At 41.0% G+C, this 22,807-nt stretch overlaps 1 protein-coding gene across 2 annotated transcripts in view; it reads left to right on the top strand.

The window, feature by feature from the left end:
* Positions 1-22,807, top strand: part of DSP (desmoplakin) — a 39,715-nt gene that overhangs the window by 2,869 nt on the left and 14,039 nt on the right. For both annotated transcript variants that reach the window (XM_086740234.1, XM_086740233.1), the window contains exons 2-16: positions 6,808-6,910; positions 8,539-8,687; positions 9,038-9,212; positions 11,856-11,984; positions 13,184-13,234; positions 14,210-14,371; positions 15,306-15,410; positions 16,657-16,752; positions 17,000-17,125; positions 18,007-18,159; positions 19,696-19,850; positions 20,209-20,335; positions 20,860-21,064; positions 21,593-21,810; positions 22,611-22,777. In XM_086740234.1, coding sequence (XP_086596360.1) covers positions 6,808-6,910; positions 8,539-8,687; positions 9,038-9,212; positions 11,856-11,984; positions 13,184-13,234; positions 14,210-14,371; positions 15,306-15,410; positions 16,657-16,752; positions 17,000-17,125; positions 18,007-18,159; positions 19,696-19,850; positions 20,209-20,335; positions 20,860-21,064; positions 21,593-21,810; positions 22,611-22,777 — 2,121 coding nt within the window. The remainder of the gene's footprint in view (positions 1-6,807; positions 6,911-8,538; positions 8,688-9,037; positions 9,213-11,855; positions 11,985-13,183; positions 13,235-14,209; positions 14,372-15,305; positions 15,411-16,656; positions 16,753-16,999; positions 17,126-18,006; positions 18,160-19,695; positions 19,851-20,208; positions 20,336-20,859; positions 21,065-21,592; positions 21,811-22,610; positions 22,778-22,807) is intronic.

The raw sequence follows: 22,807 nt of genomic DNA, 5'->3' as shown, positions 1-22,807 counted from the left end.
CAAAGTTCGGTGGCTGAACTTACAAAAATGAGGCTACTTTTCCAATGGGGAAGATTACTGTACCTTAATTTTAAATGCTGTAGGATTCAACTTAGGGTCTAGTCTTGTAAGTTTTGGGGCGTATTCTGCCGAACAAGTCTGTGCTGAGCATTACATTACTCACAGAGCAATATAAGACGCTCCCTACCCTTAGGGCTCAGCAAGGTGCTTTTACAACATTCCCGGCTTCTTCTGGCTTGGGAACTCAGGATGAGCTTGGCCCAGAGTACAGATACTCAACTTGACAGTGAGTCACACACTCCTAAACTGCCAATTCATCAGTCAAATATTCATCAATGTCTTTGCTACGGAGAGATAAAATCTGATATGCTGTGACAGAAGGAAAAGAAGTGGCAAGTTGTGCAGTTTTATTTGTCATTGCGGAGACTGGGGAAAAAATAGCCTGGGATTCACAGTCACCATGTGATAGGAAAATAAATTAATTTACACAATTCTGTTTAAGAGTTAATGTAACTTTTGTGCTTTAAGTTAGAAAAGGAGTTAGAAATTCACATCCCATGCCATGACATTACTTTCAGGGACTGACAGAAAAAGTAAACTTTGAGAAAATGAATTCAAAGCTGCATTTTTGCCCTTCTTGCAGGGATCTGCAGGGTTCTGGCTAAATTGAGTGGTGGTAGGGCTGGTGTGGTAACGTCCCCTTTGAGCTCCTCTGGCACAGCATTGCATGGAGGGAAAAACTGCCTTGGTGACAAAAAAACCCATGGGCAGACAGAGAGGGAGGAATGCGTCTGAATTGCTGCTGAATACCTGTCACGCTGGCAGAGCCTGTGCTGTGCTCTAGCTGGCCAAGAAATGTGTTTCAGCAACAGCTGGCCACACCGTGAGAAGGAAGCCAGATTGTACTTTTCCCAGCTCACTGCTTCATGGGTACGTGCTTGAGATTTCAAGACAGGTACCTTTGCAGGTGTGAAAACCTCTGTCAAGCAAAGGAATTTTGCTGCGTTTCAAGTGGCTGCTCTCCAGCAGAGGTGTATTTCCATGGTCCAGGCTGGACCCTGACTTTGGCAACTCCCTCTCCTGGAGCCAGAGGTGGGAGAGGTAGTGTGTCTGCAGCCCGCTGCACTGAGCAGGTACAGGCTTTAGAATCGGTGCCGTTGCTCCTGGTGATTAATACCAGTGGGAAAAAGTGCGAGGATTTTCTGCGAATAGTTGTGTCAGGATCCCCTGTGAAACTCCACTTGCTCTGAAAGCGCTTAGGCTCAGCGGTCTTAGGATTTCACCAGCGACTCTTGAATTTTTGCACATTTCTAATGGTATTTAGAGCCTGGTCGTGCAAGATGCAGAGATCTTTTGGGGTTTCCTGTCATCATGCCTTAGCCTATGTTCATACTTGGCAGATGGGACTAGTTTCTTGAGGCCATGGTGTGCCAAAACTGATCCTAGGAAGAGCAGAGACGTATGGGAAGAACGCAGTTACAAATCTCTCGGTGCTTTCCGATACTTGCATTCACCTTCATTGAGGGGGAGGAAAAAAAACCTGTGTTAGTCTTTTAATTTCTGGTTATATTCTTATGGATATTGTGATTCGCCACCTTTTGCCTCTGTATACCTGTGCGTTTTCAGGAGCACGGACATCCACCTGGCAGGCGGTGGCGGACGGGTGGTTGTTCAGTCCCGTGGTGTGCGCAGACTGCCTGCTGAGAATGGAAATTCCAGGTCAGGTTTTCCTTCTAACTTGCCTGCCGTGGGCATACCAGGTAATCCCTTGATGGATCTATTGCTTGTTCAAACAAGTTTGTGTGGATGGTGAAAGAAAAAAAAAAAAAAAGAAAAAGAAGTGGTGCTATTGTTTTGCTCTCAATGTTGAGTTATGGGAGTCACTCAATACTTTGGATCTGCAAAAAGATCTTTTTTTAAAGCTACATTTACTTTTTGAATGAAAAAAATGCTTTGAATTTTTAAAAAGCCATATGTTTTGTGGAAGAACCAGAAAATTTAACAAGGATTATTTTAATTTGGTTTAAATCAGATCTTTGGGCCAAGAGAGTCTGCTTTGTGCTTCCAAAGCTTTAAGGAACTTTGAAGCTGCTGTAAGGCTCCACAGAGCTGCTGGATGTGCTTCTCCGTATCTCCTTTGCCCTGCCCTAATCTCCCCGTGGATAACACAGCAGCCTCTTGATGTGTACTAACAAAGGCAGAAACCAGAGCAGTCTCCATGTTGCTGGCATTTATGCTGGGGGGTGTGCAGGTCTTCAGGAGCAGGAGGCAAATGAGAAAGCAGAAGGGAGCTGGCTTTCTTCCGTGCCCCTTGGATTCTGCAGTAATGAAGGCTCAGTTGGGCCTGTAAGGGTGCAAGCTGAGTGCTGACAGAGGATCTATCATTTATTCAAAATGTGTCGCTTAGGAAATCTTTCCACGACTTGAGTAAGTCAGTGGCAGCAGCAGTCTGCCCTGCTTTGTTCCAGGGACATGGACACAGCTGGGTTTGCAAGGTCTGTCTCAACTCTTGTAACTCATCGCATGGCCTTGAGAGCGTTTCTCAGTCCCGTTTACAAAAAGCAGGAGTAGTTACTTCTTGTTTCTGTAGAGCTGGGGGTCTCATGAGCATCATTGGTACTGCTTAACAGCCAAGTGGAATCCTAGTTCAGAAACTGAGCATTGACCGGTAAGGTAACAGCTGAGTTTAGCTCAGGTGGGGTATATTGCAGCAGGGAGATGATGTCTGAGCTACCATCCTGCCCAAAGCCCGGTGGCAGCAGGGACTGGGCTGTCCTTACATTTCTGTGGGAGAGCAGGAGCACAGTATAGCAAGGGAGCAATGTGTTCTGCCTTGACATGCAGCAAGCAGGGTGGTTCCTGTACAGAATGACGACAAAATGAAGATGCTTTGCCATTCCTTTTCCTTCTTCTGGCAGTAGAAACATATAGGGCTACCTTTTAAGATCCCAAATAAAAGTGTTTTGAAGTATTCTCGTAATTTTAAAACAAAGACACTACCCACATTTGTTTTCCTTTGTTCCTTTAATAGTTAATGACTATTAAGGCTAAGCCATTCTAATAGAGAACTCAGTTTAATATTATCTTTTTGAAATTCATGAGTTGTCTTCAAAATAAGTGTCACGGTCTAAAATTCTGAGTTATAGGGACAAAGAGGTAGTTAAGGTCTGAAGCAGTCTGGGCTGTTTCACTCAGTGCTGTTCTGCAGGGTTTACAAAACCAAAACAGTACAGCAAATAGTCAGATTCTTGCAAGTGTGTATATTTATTAGTAGTAGTCCCTGCACTCTTGTGTTACAAGTCCTGCTAAAAGACCAAGCTCCAGTTATTTTCCTTTCTGCTGGAATGGTTGAAAACACACACTGTATTTACAGGGGTGTGGTAAAACAAGTGAAAAACCCAGCCCTATTTTCACTATGTTGTGTGCTTACAGTGTTTGGTGCAGCAGGATCCTATTCACAGGTACGACCTTTAGATGCTGCCACAGTTAAAATCAGGTCAAATTGTCATCATAGCAGCAGTAGTTGTTACAATGACCAAACATTACTTTAAACTCATTCAGTTTCGTGGAAACAAAATCAGATGAAGCAAGAGAGACATTTTCAAAATACTATCTGTAGTAGCTTAATCTGTGTCCCGTGAGGATTGTTGGATTCCTACATCTTTCGGAGGGACATAAATGTATTTTTAATATGACCTAGGTTACATGGTTGTACTTTGAAAATCCAGCCTCATTCTTGCCTCTACGTTATGATGCCATGTAGCATGTTCAGGGGTTAGGGTTTGCCTCCATTTCTTTAGTCCAATATTTTCTTTTTCCATATGCCACTGTGTTGTATATGGTTTTCCTTTGGCTGGCTGTTTCCTTCTGCCTCAAGCTGGGATGTCTGCTTACTCTGCATTGGGGTTTCTGCTTTGACTTACTCATTCCCATTAAAGGCCTGTTGCCTTCAACAAGAGGACTGTTACACTGAGGGCCTTTGAAACTGCTTGTGAAATACTCTCCTGTGACACGGGTAAAAAGTATTGAAGATGTGTCCATGTGAGATTGTGCTAGTACCATCTGATGTATCAACCAATATATGTTGAGGTATTGTCTTGCTAAGTATTTTTATTTTCTAAACACTTGAGTATGTTTGTACAGCTAAATCCTCTTCAGATGTGAAGTCTTTGAGGTCTGTTGACTTGGTGGAGCTGTGCCATCAAACATCAGCTCCTGTGCTGGAATCTGCTGTCCCTTGGTATGCCCCGTAACCCAATTTAGCTCTGTTTGGTCAACTGATGGATTTGAAAGCCATTAGCTCACCTAGTGTCATCAGCTGCCTTTAACAGGCCGCTACCTTTTCACCCTTTATCCTAGTATTGATCTCAGTATTTTGACCAGGGAAACAGTTGTTTAACAACCAAACTTACATCCAAGGTGTCGAAAGCAGCACTGGTGAAATATTGTGCTCTTTTCTGGTTTCAGTTTGTATTGCTGCAGCTGCTGCCATTATTTTGGTTATGTCCTCATCTATTAGATTGGAGAATCTTAAATGCTTGCTGCTTTCTTCTTGTGAAGGTCCCTGTGAACTCTAGACAAGTAACTTGTAGATCTTTATTTGAAGATCTAAATAGGGTGCACTTAAGCCTCCCACTTCAAGGCTCCTGCCTTTGAAACAGTTTTGTGCATCTATTTTAAATCATCTTCAGTTTTCCAATTTTTTAATTCTTTGGACAATAACTCTGGATGTGGTATTCTAACACTGTTAGGATGAACACAAAATACTTGTAATTCTACTTTTTCTATCTTTTGAATTGTTTTAGTAGTTTGATTTATTTGAAAAGATCTTTTCTTCACAGTTTCTTAGCATGTTAACTATGACAGCTGTTGTTTAGACCTCCTCTCAGTGTACAGTGAAGGTCAGTGCCTTTGAGGTCAGTGAGGTTACACTGAAGCCAGTGAAGATGCATTGATTTATTACAGTCTGGTCCCCATCTATACTTCTTTTGGCTTTAACGGATAGCTGGCATTTATAGCTGTCAGATGACTGGAAAAGCGATGGAAGAAAAAAATACTCCTCTGATGTTCTAAAAAGAGAAAATTGCTTGGAAGGTTCCTCGCTCTTCTTTATTATGTTTCATTCATGAGAATAATTGTGGGTATAATTAAATGTAAATTTTAGATGCAGTCAGATAGTTCTAGATCCAAAACAACAGTGATGCCTAAGGAGAAGGAATTATTTAGAAAAGGAAGCTGATGGGAAGCCTGGCACAAAATCAGACCCATATGTTATTTTTCACAGTTGTTTTCTTTAAGCAGTTTCCAAGATATACAGGGGTGCATAGCACAGTAGGGTGCAATGTTTGTGCAGCCAAAGGGTCACAGTGCAAGCCAGGAGTTGCATGTTTACCGCTTGTTTTAAGCCACCCAGTGATTCTCCAGTCTTGTCTCTTGTGTCTTTGAAGGTCTGCTCCCTGGTATTGTGGGAAGTTGTTGAAAAGTTGCTCAAACTTTTTCCACTTGGTTAAGAAGTACTGATGGGAGAATGGCAGGCTGCTGAAGCACCAACTGCACACACTGCAGAAGAGCTCTTAAAAATATGGTGTTGAACATTTCTCACCACTGCAGTGATTTTTTTCCCAAGGACAACTCTGCCAAGTTTTTCACATTGTCACAATTCTCTTTGTGAAGGATGGCCAGAGTCTGTTGAAGTCAGTGGAAAGATTTCCGTTGAATCCAGATGACTTGTTTGCTCTGAGCTGGACAGGTTTGCACTGATAGTCTTTTTGATGTTAGTGTGGTATGGAAGGTTTGGGTCTTCAGTAATTTGTAATGGAAAAGGTTACCTACTGTGAGCACAGGAGTTAGAAAACAAGGCAAGACTTAGAAGCATTTTAGTTTCTTACTGTCTCTTAGCAGTGGTTTATTTTAGTTTCACTGGCAAGTGCTTCGGTTTGGGAGCTGCCTGGGCTTGCTTGGGAGCTCTGATTCCATCAGCAAGAAATGGTTCCTTGCTTGAAGCACCTCACCCACGTTTGACTAGCAGTGGTGTCTGAATCCCAAATGCTGCAAAAGCAACCTTCTGGCGGTAGGGACGCAGTAGATTATGAGCAAGACAACAATAATGACCCCGTTATCTGTCTTGGCTTTTTCCCTCACTAGTGTTTTCAGTTCGAGAGTTTTACTTGTAATCCCCAAACTCCCACTTTATTTGTAAGAAAGCGTGTCCTGTAACTCCAGGCCCTCCATCTGTTTTGGCACTAGCTTTTTAAGATGCTGCAGTAGCTTCATCCATTTCTGCTGATAAAAGGGCCCTTCGTGTGCTTGTATGGACTTGTGTGCTCATGGGCTTGTGTAGCAGAGGATCTTGCTTTCCTTTTATGCTCTGACGTTGAATGGCTGGTACGATAATGTCATGTGAATGCTATGTTCTAATGTATTGACTTTAATAAAGATTGTGAATAATTCATTCTCACTGTAACACTGCCGAAGTTTTGTCTGTCAAAGCTACAAATACCTGTACTGGAAGAAAAACTTTCTCCTTTATGGCATACCAGTTTCCACTTTCTACTCTATCCTGTGGTGAAGTCAGGCCACACATGCTGTTACAGAATTGTAAAGTGGCTCTGCCATTGTGGAATCGGCATTAAAACTTCACAGTGCGGTTCTGCAGGAGGGCCAGATAAAGTGTGTGTGTCTCTGTGAAGTTAAATGAGATGGATTATTCCATGTAACTTCCCTTAGCTCTTCCGAATTTGTTTCTCGTGTCTCTTTAAAATGTGTGATTACTCTGTACTTACTTCATCTTCTTCTCCCCCACAACAGTCAGAATGGGACCTGTACAGTGTCCAGACGCCAGAACACCATCCAGGAGCTTCTGCAAAACTGTTCGGATTGCCTGATGCGAGCTGAGCTCATAGTACAACCCGTGAGTCCTTCTTGTTCTTCTTATCAAAAGTGATTAAGAATATTACAGGGAATGAATGCTGCATTGTTATCTGGACTCACAGGCTCTGCTTCTTCATCTTGTTTCTCCCCTCTCAGCTGTTTGTGGAATAGCATACCTGCTACCTACGTCTGTCTCTTTCATCTGCACTCAGTGTTCAGTAAAACTCATTGAAATGCATCCAATTAAGAAAAGGGCGACTTCTTAATTTAAAAAAAAATAAACCATTCTTAGAACAGATTCTACTGCATCTTATTTTTGGTGTTAGACCAACACCACTGTCAGCATAAACAGCTGTTAGTAATGTTATCACTATTCATACTCTCTTAGTGTGTCCTGTAGAATATCATCATCATTTTCTGAGCCACAATGAACCTGAACCACCACCTGAAAAAGCTTTGTTACCTGTATTTTACTTTCCCAGATGATTCCTAAAGAAATATGAAACTAGTTTAAGGTCTTCTTGACCGTTTCATTCCAATGCATACAGATGATCTTCACTTTATGCTACACTGATATAAACCCATAGTGCCTGGCAGTGGGTTCCTCCCTGTTGCTAGATTCCGTCCTGGCAAACATGAGATGTCCTCTGTTCCTGCTGAAGTCAAGAGAAGGTGCAGGGTGGTGAGTGCATCCTGCAGTTCAGGCCACTGAGATGCAAAACTCCTTTGCAGTCCTGGCAGTAGATGTGATTTAATGCACTCTTTTGGACCCTCTGTGGACAGAAAATTCTTTCAGGAATGAACTGTGTGGTTAGCAGTTAATTTCCTTTTCAGAGATACAGCACGTGTGAGCGTGTTTATGTAAAAATCAATGCCAGAATAAATACTGCCTCTTGTTAAGGATTAATGTTATTCCAGTGAAGTTAAAAGAAAGGGATGTTTAGTTCCAGCTTGGTGCCACAACATGCATTGCTTACTTTTTTTTTTTCTTTTCTTTCTGAGAGACAAAGTACTGAGGTCCACGAACATTTTAATTTGCAAAATCAGACCGCAGCTGGATTATGTTTTGTTCAGCATGGCTGTGTCACTGTGGGGTGAGATTAAAAAGCTATGTATGGAGGATTGGCCTAGACTTTGGGTGATAAGGGGGGATGTAAATGTGGCGGGGCATGCAGCTGGTCTTAGGCAGACAGGGTACTGCAGTCTTGTGTTTTTGCAGGGGAGGAAAGTCTTAGAATCTCAGGGAAACTTCTGAAAAATCAGGACCAATATTCACCAACTCCCACTAGGACAGTGTTTGTTTCTTGTCCTCTAACACGAAACTATCAGGTTCTAAAAACTTAGCCTTGGCTCCGCTGAAGTCAACATCAGTCAGGATGTGCTGTTCTTTATGGAAAGGTTTGGCTGGTATTATGTTTTAATTATTCTCTTTCATACTGTATTTGTAATAAGGACTTTCCAATGGCTGTGGATCCTCTGTTAATATGCGTTCCGCCGGTTAAAACCAGCAGGCAGAGACCTAGCAGTTGAAACCTATCATGCTTCTTAAAAATAATCAGTCCTCATAACATTTCCTTTAAAACAAAAAAGCTGAAGCTTAAGTGCTGAATATTTAATTTACTCTCCCATCTCTCTCTTTTTTTTTTCTTTTTTGTTTGTTTGTTTTAGGAATTGAAATATGGGGATGGTGTCCAGATTAGAGGGAACAGAGATCTGGAAGAGTGTTTTGCACAGGCAAATGACCAGATGGATATCCTGGATGGGCTGATCAGAGAGATGAGGCAAATGGGCCAGCCCTGCGAGATGTATCAGAAAAGGTATTGCCAGGGAAGGGTTGGGGGAGGGAATGTGACTGATAAAAGTTTGTGGTATCTCAAGTGCTCACCTTCCCTGGTGTTACAGGATGTGACAGAAATCCATAAGGTGGAACTAAATTTGTTTGAGGCACGCTAACATGGAGAAGGGCCTTGAGTAATATATTTCTTACAGAATTTCATACCTTGGTTCTCCCCATGAAATTTTAGTCGGTACTTTTTTTTTTCAACAGCCTGTGCTTTCAGCACTTTGTTTTGAATACTTGGTGGTCTAGTGAGAAGGATGAATTGTGTTATTTTCATGTTTTCTGGGTGTTTTCCTCATGGATGCTAAGTGGTTCCTTCCCTTTCAGGCTGCTTCAGCTTCAAGAGCAAATGCGTGCCCTGTACAAAGCCATCAGTGTTCCCCGCGCCAGGAGGGCCAGCTCCAAAGGCGGTGGCTGCTACTCCTCTCAGAGTGGCTCAGGCTGGGATGAGTACACGAAACGTGTCACAAGTGAATGTTTAAATTGGATGAGGCAGCAGAAGGTAAATCTGTGCAAAACCCAGAGACAATGCTAAGACCTGGTATTTAGCGTTTATGAATGTGACCTCACATGTAGTAAAGTGCCAGTAGAAAATTAAAAGTACACATGAATGCTCATATATTATTATATTATTCCAAGTTTCTCTTTTTTTTATTTTTTTTTTTTTTTCTCCTCCCAATATTGTACATATAGTGAGTTTCCACTGAAATATGAAAGTAGATTTGGGGTCATCTTTGGCAGAGGAAAAAGTATGGAAGTTAGATTTGAAAGCTAAATGTGTCACAGCTGTTAATATAACAAAAGGCATTGGCATGTTTGTGTTAGAGATTATTATGCTCGATACTTCCTTCCTTCCACAGATTTCCTTTATAATTCATGTTTATTTTAACCCTTTACACAGATAGGACCGGCTTCACAGATTTAACTGTTGTTCAGTATTTTACAGTTGTTCTCCCTCTCTAACCTGTCCTTATCACAGTGGGAGCCAGAAGGTATAGCTGGTTGCCGCAGGACTGGGCGTTCACAAGTCACTGCTGAAATACACACGGAAGTGCTGAAGTTGGTGTCTGTTGCATTCCCAGAATGAATTTGCCTATGCACAGCTGTTGATGGAGTAGAAAACATGTGTTGAGACCCCGTAGTCTATTTTTGTGCTGCTGACGTGAAAGTTGTGTGTTTGTGATTGGACAGCCCTTTCTGACAGACAGGCGGGGAAGATGGAACAAAGTGGCTGAAGTTATACTTTGCAGACTCCTCGTACATTGAAATTGCGTTATTTTTATCTCTCCATATTAGGTTGTTGTGTAGTGATCCTGTCATTGTTATCAGCATATAGTGTTTGCCAGGTGGCTGCTATGCAAACCAGATGAGGAGGGGAGAGCTCTGTACAGTTCCCATACTTCTATGTGAGTGCTAGTCATAGTCTAGTGTTCCAGTGCCCTCCCATAGCATGGCATGTTTTAGAGGAAAAAGGGGAAGTGGAGATGTGCTCCTTGAGTGATAACATGCTTAAGCATTGTACCCGAACAGCAACAGCAGATACGATTGCTCTACACACACTGTGGGAGAGTAGGTTAATCGTCAGACCTGTCATGGTTTGAGGAGTGATGTTGGACAGACACCGGGCATTCTTCCAGCGATGAAAGACAGTGAACGTGCTGCACCTCCCAAAGATACCATGTGACACCCTGCTCAGACACCGCTCACTATGCCCAAGGAGCATAAGCAAGTGCTTTATAGCTGTGTTCCCACACAAAACCTCCTGTGAAAGTAAAAGGCTCTCTCTCCCTTCTTCAGTCCCTAAGGCACAGCTGAGGTGGGGCTAGTAAGCACTTAGCTCCCTGTTGGGCTTTTGAGGTATTTTTAGGGAAAATGTATTTGGAACTTTCCACTGTGTTTCCTCTTTCCATCGTGCCTCGCTGTGTCCCAGTACCTGCTCACATTGGGACTAGGATAATATTTCCTCTAGTAATGTGGTGAGATATGGGAAAAAAGTCTGAGCAGCTGTGGTTTTCTGCTGGTATTTTTCTGTTTTCTATCTGGATGGTTTGCTGACAGGAGATTCAGGTGGTAGTAGGGTTAGTCAAATTTCCAATGCGGAATTAGGGAAAGCGCAGTGAAATCCAGACAGCCTTTGTTCAGGTACTGGCAGCCAGCCAGGACTGCCGCTGTTGCTACGGACTCTTTAGACTGTTTAAATATAACGAGAAGGGTCAAAGTCCTGTAACTTTCAAATGGCTGAATGCAAAATGGTTTTGTTTCTTGGATCGCTTTCAGCACTGCCTTTGAACCCCTACGCTTCAGTGTGGTTTGGGCTTTATTGTCATCTGTTGACTCATAGAGATTTGGCTCCAGGCTGGTAATTACCAAATTTGGTCCCAAAGCAAGATTAAGATACCTGTTTCTTTACTGTGTGCGTGCGCAGACAGGCATTTAGACAGACAGAGTGTGTCTTTACAGTATAAAATATTATTTTAGAGTTTGAGGAGCTGAATTGTGAATTCAGTGGCTTTTAATATTTGAAAATAATGAAACAAAGAACTGCAGTCTGCTAGTTTTTGAGTTAGTAATTATCCAAGTGTATTACTGTTTTTCAAAGGCTGTTCCTAGAAATTTTCATTCGGCATCCTACAGTACGTGTTGCTAAAATGCAAGACGAACAACGAGTTCTATAATAATTTATCTTCTGTTTTTTCATTTAGTTTGACTACATTTAACTGAAGTTACTGGCGTTTACATGAGTGTAATTAAAATGGAAATGTAGTGTGCTGGGCTACAGAGCTCGACTCTGGGTATTTTCACATGAATTGCCCGAGTAGCATTGTTTGATAAAGTCATAATTTGCTTTCAGAGTGACAAGAATGTAGCTATACTGTAGCACATAAAAGAACAGTTTGGTCCAAAGAAAATAGATTAAAATACACTACTGAATGTGTTTAATCTAGTCTAATTTTAAGCAATTTAAATATTTTCCCTACTTTGTTTCTTCTAATTTTAAGAAATATAACTCCGTATTCTGAACTTCCCTTTGTTCAGTTTTACTCCCTGCTGCTTAGCCATGTTTCCTTCAGTTCAATTCCTTTATTGCTTCAATTTAGATAATAATGTTGGAAATTAAAGTACCAATATTGTCTCTTTCTCTTAGACTGAAATGGAGCTAGTGAAATGGGGGTTTGATGCAGCATCCATTGAGCAGCAGATTGGTGACCACAGGAGAACTCACAATGCTATTGGAGACTATCGCTGGCACCTGGACAAAGTCAAAACAGATCTGGTAATTACTGTCTTCCCTTCCACGCTGCTTAATCTCGATGTATATCATTGGCTCGCTGGTGTTCCAGTACAAAAAGGAATACTGAATAGCTCAGCTTCTCTTCAGAAAGCACTGGTGTCATGATAGCGACCACTTTCAACTTTAATATTTATTATTTCATGATTATTTTGTGTTCCACTTTTTTCCTCAGAATTTTGAAATTTAAATTTAGTAGCTATTTAACATTTTGATGTTGTGTACCAAGGCTGTCAAATAAATATTGCAACATTTTTTTTGTGAGAAGAATGGCCAGGAATGATTATTCTTACTTCCTGTCTAGGTATGTTAAAGCAACAATGTGAAAGGATAAGGTGGGTGCTTAGATACAGCCTTCAATAAGGGAATTTCTGTGAAAAATGACCAAATTCTGGGCTAAGCTAAGAACTTCTCTTAGATGTGGATTTTTTTTTTTCTTCTTTTTTTGCCCCTCTGGGGCTTCTGTTCCTCTCTGGATTTTGTGATTGGAGTAAAGAAGTCACTGAAAATGCAGTGGTTAATTTCCTCTCCTATCAGCCCAGCAGCTAGGTATAGGAGGGAGGAGGCTTACTTCATTCCTGTCCTTCTTTTCTTTTGATTGCTCACATGGACAGGAGGAGAGAGTTGGATCTAAAGAAAAGGAACTGTGTTCTGGAGCTCTGATTTCTCAGCCAAGCTGAAGAGTGAAAGAGGTGTTACTCCCCTTTCCCTTCTGCTTCTAACAGGAAAGGTGATAGTGTCACCCTATGAAATGCCAGTTCCAAGGTTGTGCGATTCCCAGTCATAGAAATGAGAATAAAAATTGAAGCCTTCTGCTCATGTCATAGTTTATACTACTTCATAATCTCCAAAGCCAACTTTAGGACTAGCTGATTTCCCACAACCGTCTAGGAGTTTGGTATAAAAGAGATTCAGTTTCAGGAGCTGTTTTGGTATTAAAGGGATTATGTGCAACCTTGCTTATGTACTAAGCATCTCTGAGGGAAGTAAGTTTGTCCAAGCCTTGGTTTTGTACTTCTTATGGTCCTCCAGTGGTGCAGATCTGCTGCTCACCTATGTCTCTTGCAGGCATTTGCAGGCTACCACCTGTGGTTATAACATTATGCTATTGACACTGTAAAGGAAATACCAGCAAATAGGCAACTTGTAAAAGGTTCACTAAATATTTACTGTCTCTATTTCAGCGGGAGAAGGCTGCAGTTCATCAGCTGGAGGAAGAATATGAAGGACTGCTGGTGAGTATAAGATGTGTTCATTTCTGATACCCTCTATGATGAATGCTCTTTTTTTTTTTATTAACACCAATGTGATAGTCAAGGAACGCTTCAGGTTTCAACAGTATGACAGATGCATATTTAAATAATTCTATTCAGCAGTAAACTGAAAGTGCTTTGTAGTTTCTACAAGGTTCAGTCTGAGTCGTGAACTTGAGATTAATTCATTCCCTGGTGTATAATTGACTTACCCTCAGAAGGAAGTTTCTAGTTTGCACTGGTGAAGGGATTTGGTCACTAAGCAGGTGAAGAGTAGAACTCTACCTCATTAATGGGAGTAGATGTAGTGATGAAGTTAGTCTATATATGAAACTCAAAAAGTTACTCAAAGGTGGGATTAGAACCAAATTCTGTGTAGGGCTATGCATCTTCCCCACTTTGGATCTTCATGAAGGTGGAGTGAGAATCTTGTGCAAGTGGTAAATTTAACCCTTGAGGTTGGAAGCTGATTCCTGTACGCATTTCAAGCAACAGGATGTGTGTTATGATGTGAGGACAGAGAAGGAATCTTCATGAAGTGTCATCTGTGCAAATGGTGCTGCTACAACGTCAGCGGTGTACTATGAGGACCAAATGCAAGTAAAAGTGGTGTTAGATGTTCAGACGTTTCTTGTATTTTCCCCCATGCCGTTTTGCTTACCTGCCTACGTGTCTGCTACGCTTGTGTTTGAAATGACTTTTGGAAGCTGTTGACTTCACGTTCCCCATAAATCCAGACACGTTGTCCACTTGCCAACAAGTTTCATAATTCTGTAAACCCAGGCATATTATCTGTTGTCTGTTGCCAACAAGTTTTATAGATGTGTGATTTTTAATGTTACTTTAGTTTTTTTTAAAAAAAAAAACAAAGGACATGCTGTGGTCTTGGCTTCCCCTTCTCCACCCAGCACAGGTATTTCTGTGTTTATGGCTTCTCATTTCTGGAATTCCTTGCAGAAATACTCTTTTGAGAGAATGGATCAGCTTCGGCAATTCCAGAACCTCATCCAAGCCACCAGCAGAGAGATCATGTGGATAAATGACTGTGAGGAAGAGGAGCTTCTCTACGACTGGAGTGATAGGAACACTGACATTGCCAGGAAGCAGGAGGCCTTCTCTGTAAGACAGCTCAGCTACCCCGTGCTTTTCATAGGTCCTCTTTTGGAGTAGTGAGGGAGGAACAGCCTGACTCAGGGGGACTGCACAGAATGGGCATTTCTTCACTCTTTTGAAGTTCCTGGGAATTTTTATCAACATTTTTTGATTAGGTACTGTGTGACAACCTTTTGAGTCAAGAATGGACATCTGTTGGAAGACTGTTCTCCCATTCAAACAGTTGTCATGGTTTCTTTTGACCTTGGAAGCTGGCTTATCAGTACAGTCCATTGTGGTCTAGTAATCGCATATAGCTTGTGCACACAGTCATCATGTTGGCATGCTAAACTAAGACTTGAATCAAGCAGTTTAATTCTCCCTGTTAGGACTATGTGGGGGTTAGGGGGTCCCGATATTTGGCCCTGATTGTCTATCACCAGAATGTCAAGCTATACCAGAGGGAACTGCTCTCTTCCTCTGAGGGTTTTGCCAGCAGCACATTGAACACGTGGTCAGAGGTAGTTTGCACTGCTCCATGTCTTCTGTGGGTACGTAGGGAAATTGAGCATGTGCGTTTCTTCAACCAGTATTGGTGCTGATCACCAAATTGAAAAAGGAGTGAAAGTTCACACTATTAAGGAGGTACTTTTTTTTTTTAAGTTCAGTTGTTCTGGATGTTGCAAGGTACAGTCATTTTTGCTGCCATTACTCGTAGGAAAGGCGGAACTTTGGGCACTTTGCTCTGAGAAGTGGCAAGCCTAGAGACTAGAACTCACATGACTGTACCTTCTTTGATTCTGTTGTCTTTATAATTAACTTGAGTACACTACATAGAATTACTGTGTTTTGTTAGCAGGGGTAATTTTACATTTTCACAATTATCTGGAAAATTTTAAGTAAATCATCCTGTGCAGCATACATTTGGGACCTTGTTTAATGCTATGCTTTGGTTGTTTAGAAACGCATGAGTGAACTGGAGCTTAAAGAAAAAGAACTCAACAAGCTAAAGCAAGAAAGTGACCAGCTAGTGCTCAACCAGCACCCTGCTTCAGACAAAATAGAGGTGAGTTAGACTTTGTGTGATTTCACTTGCTTCTTTAGCTGCCACATGGGAAAAGTTCTCAGTGCAAGTCCACAAATGAAATGCTGCATTTGGAACTGAGAAGGATTTTCCTGCCAAAAAGCACATCCGTTATTATCCTGCTGTGCAAGCTGCTCTAGTAAGTGTTACTGTCTTCCTCTACAAATCTGGCCACAACAACTGCAAGCTTCTTAAGAGCTATGGGGAGAGCTCTCATTGCTATCTAATTTAATGATAGATGCATGTAAAAATTAATACGAGGCTTAAGAAGTTGTCCTGAGTGCGTTAAAATTGCTGTATCTTGTTTGAGTTGACTACAGTGCAGTGGAATTTATGGTAGGAAGGCATGTCGTTGTTCTTCTGGTATCTTAGTAGGCATGTTTTGAAGAAAGCCACACCCTTTGTTGAGGGTTTATATTTAATCCAGGTGCAAATACTTTCTGCAACTGAAATTCATAGTGCATTTCCAAGCTTAGCCAAGCCATTTTTGCTTTCACAGCTTGGTGTATATTTACCTTTCAATTACAAAGGCTGCAACAATTTGGAAAGTCTCATTTTATAAGGAAATGCTGTAGTTGTTGTAGTTTTAAGAGTGCATATGAACCCTGAAACTGAAAGAAGGTAATAGGAAAAAAAAAGAGTCCTTTCCCCTTTTCAGTGTATTTACTTTGTTAACTGCTACCACGTTGTGTAAAATCACCGTTCATATTTCAACAGTGGTCAGTTTCTACCTTAAAGGAAAGATCCCTGTAAGCTCCAGCAGTGAAGTAAAAGTTGTGTGTAATTTTCTAAAGAATATACATGAGGACTACTTAGGAAGTTTGAATTTAAGAACAGCCATCATTAAAAAAAATATGTTTGACGGTGTTCCTTGGAAGAAGGAGAGTATGAAAATTTGCAATTGAAATATTTAATTTGCACTACTATTTGTGCATTTCACTCCTTTTTGTTCATGCACTTCAGGCTTTATGCTGATCAAACAAAATTCAAGTCATGAACAAATTGCTCCCTGTATCCCACAAGCAGGTATTTAACTTGTTTTGGTTAGGTAGATGCTTAGAAGTTGGGGAACTATTTGCATGAGTTACATTATCCTGGTGTGCATGAATTTGCTTTAGCAGATTTTTAATTTGCATTTGTGTGAGGCATAAATAGTTTTGCTTGAGTCTAGATATGGAAGAGAGATCGGTGTGATGGTTTGAATTCTGTATATTACTGTTTTTCTTAGGCCTACATGGATACATTACAAACTCAGTGGAGCTGGATTCTTCAGATCACCAAATGCATTGATGTTCATCTGAAAGAGAATGCGGCATACTTCCAGGTGAGTAGCGATGTGGAGAATTAATGCGACTTTGTTAAAAGTGTGAATCCCATCACGGATGTACTTATTCTGTACCAAAATCTTTCTAAATCCATGCACAGCTATGCATAATGTGCTGTTACCATATTGTTAAATGTTACCATTATGTCAAATGTGAGCTGGGATTTCTCATGGAAAGCATCTGTTGATTTTTAGCAGACATTTTTAAGAGCTGTGTACAACTGAAATCACAACTTTTCTCCTGTAGTTCTTTGAAGAGGCCCAAGCCACAGAGTGCTACCTGAAAAACTTACAAGACTCCATCAGAAAGAAGTTCATCTGTGATAAGAGCATGTCACTGCAATCTTTGCTGGAGCAGATCAAAGAGCTGGAGGTACTGTCACACCCACCTGACAGGTTATGTTCTGCTTTCCTTGGAAATCAGTTGCCCTCTTTAGATACCAAATGTCAACCCAGGTGTATTGCAATGTTCATATACAGTGCTGTATGAACTTGAAACCATAATGGTATATTCCTGCTCATTTCTTAGGAAAGCCTACAAATGGATCAGTGTTATTTTAGTTTGTGTAATACTGTTTGGGAACTCTGATTTCTTTTAAAATCTGGAATAAGCCCAACAAATTCCCAAGTTTCTGACATGCTAACAAATTAAAAAAAAAAAAAGGAAAGACTTTCATTCATAGGTGGTAGAATAGAATTTGCCTCAAAGGCTAAGTGCATTTAATAAATGACTTACTATGTCACTCTATCTCTGTATTCTTTTTGAAAGGACATAACTCAGGTTTTTTTTTAGCTAACTATTTGCTCATAATGAATTAGGTACTACAATTCCGAATTGAATATGCTGGAGAAAAAATGGTCAGTGATGTAAAAAGGCAATTGATGAAGTCAGGTTTGAGAGTGTAGTTATTAACTTTTTTTTTGGGATAGCATTCATGTTATAATAGATTCTTTCAATTTATTCCTGTGTTTCTTGCACATCACTTTACGTGTCAGATCTGTATGAAAAACCTGCTTTGCAAGTTTTACTAACTTTGCAGCTTGCCAGAGCTGCAAAGATACTTTGTTTGATGTTTCTCTTATGTTTTCTAAAACCTGCAGTTTTGCATTATAGGCCAAACACTCATTTCACTGCAACTAAGGGAAGTTTTTCCTATTGTGAGCTCCACATGTATTCCTCTCTTAATAAAACAATGGGAACTAGAAGTGGTTTCTTTTTAGAATGAAATTTTAACTTACAGTTAATCTTTGCAGAATGAACGAGAGAGAATTCTTGAATACAAGAGGCAAGTGCAGAGTTTGGTGAATAAATCCAAGAAGATTGTGCAGCTGAAGCCCCGTAACCCAGACTACCGGAGTAACAAGCCCATTATCCTTAAGGCTCTGTGTGACTACAAGCAGGATCTGGTATTGTATTCCTTTTTGACTGAGAATGAACATCATATAAATTAGATGATGGCAAATGATCTAGTAAACAAACTGTTGAGCTGATAGATGTAATGCCTTTGTCTGCTTTTGGTCAACATTTAAATTTCTTTGACAAAAAACCTTTGACTTTCTTGCAAGTATGAATAAACAAGCTAGGTTCTGGTTGGTTAATAGGTCTAGACAAAATTATTATTAGTCTATTAAATACCATTAATACTTACAGTTCACATTAGCACAGACAAGTCTCATTAATAATAGGGTTAAAATGCATCCCAGCATCTGCACCTTTTATTTCGTGATTGCTCACCTTTCTAGTGTCTTTCTGGGTCCTTAGGTCAACACTTCATGTAACAAAAGGTGAGGAATGTACAGTGAGTCATTGGTATCCCCATTTTTTTTCTGGATGGAGTGTGAAATGCATGGTAGTGGTTTTTCTTCCTCTTCAGTACTGGGGCTGCTTGGGTTTATTTCTATGTTTTTTCTTAACAGTAGGCTTGGATGCATTTTCTGCTTACGTGCTCTTTCTCTTCACTGGTTCCCAATTGCCCAGGTTTTCTGTTCTGTTGCCTGTAAAACTTGTTTGACCTGATTCACTGGGTTGCACTCCTGTAGTGACCAGTAGTTGACCACTGTGATTTGTGTTTATGATCTGGAGCTTCTGCTATCCACTCCATGTCTGTGCTCTTCCATACCACATTTTATTCCAGAGTCCAGAAGTTCAGCCCATGCAGAGTAACTACTTGTCATTACTATAAGCAAAACTAAACAAATTTAGGCAATGGTGACCTGGCTGCTAGGCAATTGCTCTTACAGTTAAGCAAGCTGAATTCTGCTCAGGTGAAGGTAAGCCCAGACAAGCCTGAAGTCCCTGCATGGTCAGGTCAATGCAAAGCCTCTGGCCTTTTACTAATTATATAAAAAATCGTATTTGCTGTCTGTAGAGGTGTGATGCAGGGAGAGTCCTATTAGGATAAATGATAGGAGAAGCATCCCCCTTCCTGGATATGGATGGGTTGTAATCTGCACCATGGCCACACCCATGGCCACAAGGTGTCAGGATTTCTGGCAGCTGAGGCTGGTGAATCTAGCTCTGTCACACTCGCTCCCAGGCCCTTTGCAAATATGGATGCAGCACTAAGCTTCCTTACATCTCCAGCCCACGGGCTTACAGCCGTACATGGCTGTGTAGCTTACTGTGGCCATGTGTCTAACTCAGTACTTGATGTTTGTCATGGTGAGTCCCAAGTCTGATGATCAACTGGACTAGCAACTGTTCAGAGTGTTCTGTGGCTTCCACTTGGTTTTCTTTGGTTTTCTTCACATGGAAACCAGATTCAGGGTGAAAGGGTTGATCTATATTGATCTCTTCACTCAATGTGAAGCCAAGATGCACAGCCAGACCTGGCAGCTGGGAAGCACTCCCAGTTCTGTGATCCAGATACATCTTCCTTGTCTATCTCTCCTAGAAACCCCATCTTAACTAAAGAAAAATGTGTTGTTCTGTGTTCCTTACAGAAAACAGTGCGCAAAGGAGATGAATGTATCCTGAAGGACAACAATGAGCGCAGCAAGTGGCTGGTGACCGGCCCTGGAGGAGTGGATATGCTAGTGCCATCTGTTAGTCTTATCATCCCACCCCCCAATCCATTAGCAGTGGATCTTGCTACCAAGTGAGTTGCTGCCTGAGTTTGACACCTACCACTGGGAATAGATGGAAGAGTTTGCTCAAAATAGCCATCAACCACAGAATTTGGTCTGTACCATGATCAAGGTTCCTCCCTGCCCTTTAAGAGCGGAGGATTAAAGACTAGACCCTTGACTTGAGGAAATTAACTTTAGTGAAGCTTGCTGGGACCAAGGTTGGGATCTAATCATGAAAGTCATGGATGAATTAATTTCCAAATTTTTTTTCTAGTAGAGAACAAGCCTTAACACACTCCACATCTGGTGGATGTTTCTTAGGATGTTTTGTAGGTATACTACAAGGACACATGCGTTTTGACCATGAAATTTCTTTTCCCATCTCAGAATTGAGCAGTACTATGAAGCTATTCTAGCTTTGTGGAACCAGCTGTATATCAACATGAAGAGCCTGGTATCTTGGCATTATTGCATGATCGACATTGAGAAGATCAGAGCAATGACTATTGCCAAGGTAAGACTCCATCTGGTCTTATCTGTAGACCAAGGACATCTATGACTTGACCTCTGCTGTCTCAGACAGTGCTTACTGTGTCCTGTGCAGATGTATGTTCTGCAAAACTGTGGGCCTTCCCTTTGCTGGGTTGCACAAACAGTTATATACAGAAGTTGTTTTGTTAGAGGAGAAGCAAAATGCTTTCCCATTCAAACATGAGATAGATAAATGGGAAGATGAGTTAAGGGGATTTATTACATACTTACTGTACTTGTTTCCACTATGGAAGGGCATGGATAGACAGAGCAAGAAGCAGAATTTCAAACTATTGTTAAGTTATGAAATGGTTATAACAATAATAGATTAGCTCAAAGGGCACTTTTAGCACTATACTTTACAAGGCAGCCTGGGTAGGCTTTATTCTAAATGCTGTTCCTTTGGTTTTTTATATAGGTGTATGAATTTTTTCCTTAATGATTAACTAGTCATAAACCTTCCCTAATTGCTTCTTTTTTTCAAAATTCTATTCTTCCTCATTTCAGCTGAAAACAATGCGTAAGGAAGATTACCAAAAAATAATAACTGACCTGGAGATCCATTATCAAGAATTCCTCAGGAACAGCCAAGGATCAGAGATGTTTGGTGATGAAGACAAACGAAAGATCCAGACTCAGTTCACTGATGCTCAGAAGCACTACCAAACCTTGATTATACAACTGCCTAATCAACCACGGCAGCCACAAACAGGTTTGTCATCCTCCTGGTTTTTTTGTAGAGATTATACTGCTTGGGTTTCTTTGTTCAGAAGAAAACCTTTGTTCAGGTGGTGGTACATTCTTTTTATGTGAACATGTTCTCATAAACTTATGAATGGAAATGTGTTCAAGAATTTTACTGCTATCTCCCAACATAACATAACTGGCTATGTGCAGGGAAGCGTATGTATTGTTCTTCCTTCCTTTAGTGTGAATCTGGGAATAGTCTTCTGAAGTTCATGGAACTTGCTGGGAAAATGAGAGTAATTTAGTCTATCTATCTGATACATTCTCACTTATTAGGAAGCAAAATCTCACTGCTGTATTTGAGGAAGCAAGTTTGCCTTTTTGTGAAGGAGAGATTTCATTCCTTGAATCAGTTGCATAAGGGCCCAGGTCTTCTACCTGTTCTCAGTTCTACAGATAACTCAGTTCTTAGGTCACTTTGGCACTGCATTGGCTTTCTATATGTAAGTGCTCAGTTCTCTGGCAGTTGACATTTACCCAATTCATTTTACAGTGGTCCCAACTGAGAGCTGTCCTGTAGGTTCCTCAAACACCATTATCGTTAATGAGAGAAACAGAGAATATGAGAAGCAGGAGGCCTGGCTGCTGATGGAGCTTCAGAAACTTCGGCGTCAGATTGAAGCTTCTGAGATTCGGATGGTTCAAAGAGCTCCTCTTGGAGTGGATCAAGGAGCTGTGCATGACTTTTCAGTCAGAATAAAGGATTTAGAGGTAACTGTGGATGTTTTTCTTTGAGCATCTCAAGCTCAGTATGACTCTGTGTTGCAGGGCATACTGCAGTTGTATTTCTGATCAGTTAGGAAAGACACAAATCCTATGCAGAAAATTCTCAATTGCAAGCTAACTATGATGATTTGGATTGGAGTTTAGCTCCTAAGTAGAAAAAGTTGACTCTGGGATTTTAGAAGTCAAATTCTGCCAAGCAAAGAATACAGAAAGCCTTATGTCAAGCGGACATGAGCTCATGTTAAGCCTTGTCCAGATTAAAGCACTATTAAAAACCTTTTGCACAGATACCACTTTATCACCTACTTCTGGAGTGCTGTCTGTGGGATGCAGGGTGGATACATGAGGATTATAGACCCTCTCCCAGTTCCTAAGATTTGAAGGAGACCAGAGAGAGAAGATTAATAAGAAAAGAGAACAGGCTCAGTATATGAGGAATTCCCCTGAGGCAATGCGGTTGCAGGGGTCTTAAGAGCAGAAGGACCTTAGCACTACTACTGAATGCAGTAGGCAGCTGGCAGTAAAGCACTCTGATTTCAACAGAGCTGAGTTTCAGAGTGGACAAGGTGCTCAAAAAGAAGTATTAACCTGTCGTGGACTGTGCAAAAAAGAAACCTCCCAGTGTTACCTACTTTAAAGAAAGGAAGTTCAGACAGTGATTCAGTCCTCAGTCAAGCTGGTTAGATAACAGCAGACTACTTGGAAAAGGAAACTCATTGCATATGTGCTGTAGAATGATCATTCAGCCACCAAAAATGTGTAAATCAGGCATTCTCTTTCCTTAGGGTGTGCAGAATGACTCTCAAATAATGGCTGAAACCCTCAATAAGCATAAGGACTTGTTGCCTAACTTCAGAGGCTGTGAAAAGTATGTGTACTTGCAGTCAGAGATAAATGCCCTATTTCAAAAACTGGAAAATATTAATGGTGTTTCTGCTGGCTACTTAGACAGGTAAGAAAATTGAGGTTATCGCAATAAATC

This window comes from Chlamydotis macqueenii, chromosome 2, assembly GCF_036417535.1.
Source record: "Chlamydotis macqueenii isolate bChlMac1 chromosome 2, bChlMac1.mat, whole genome shotgun sequence".
Lineage (NCBI taxonomy): Eukaryota > Metazoa > Chordata > Aves > Otidiformes > Otididae > Chlamydotis > Chlamydotis macqueenii.
Note: the sequence above shows the minus strand (reverse complement) of the source record. Positions and strands in the feature narration are given on the sequence as shown.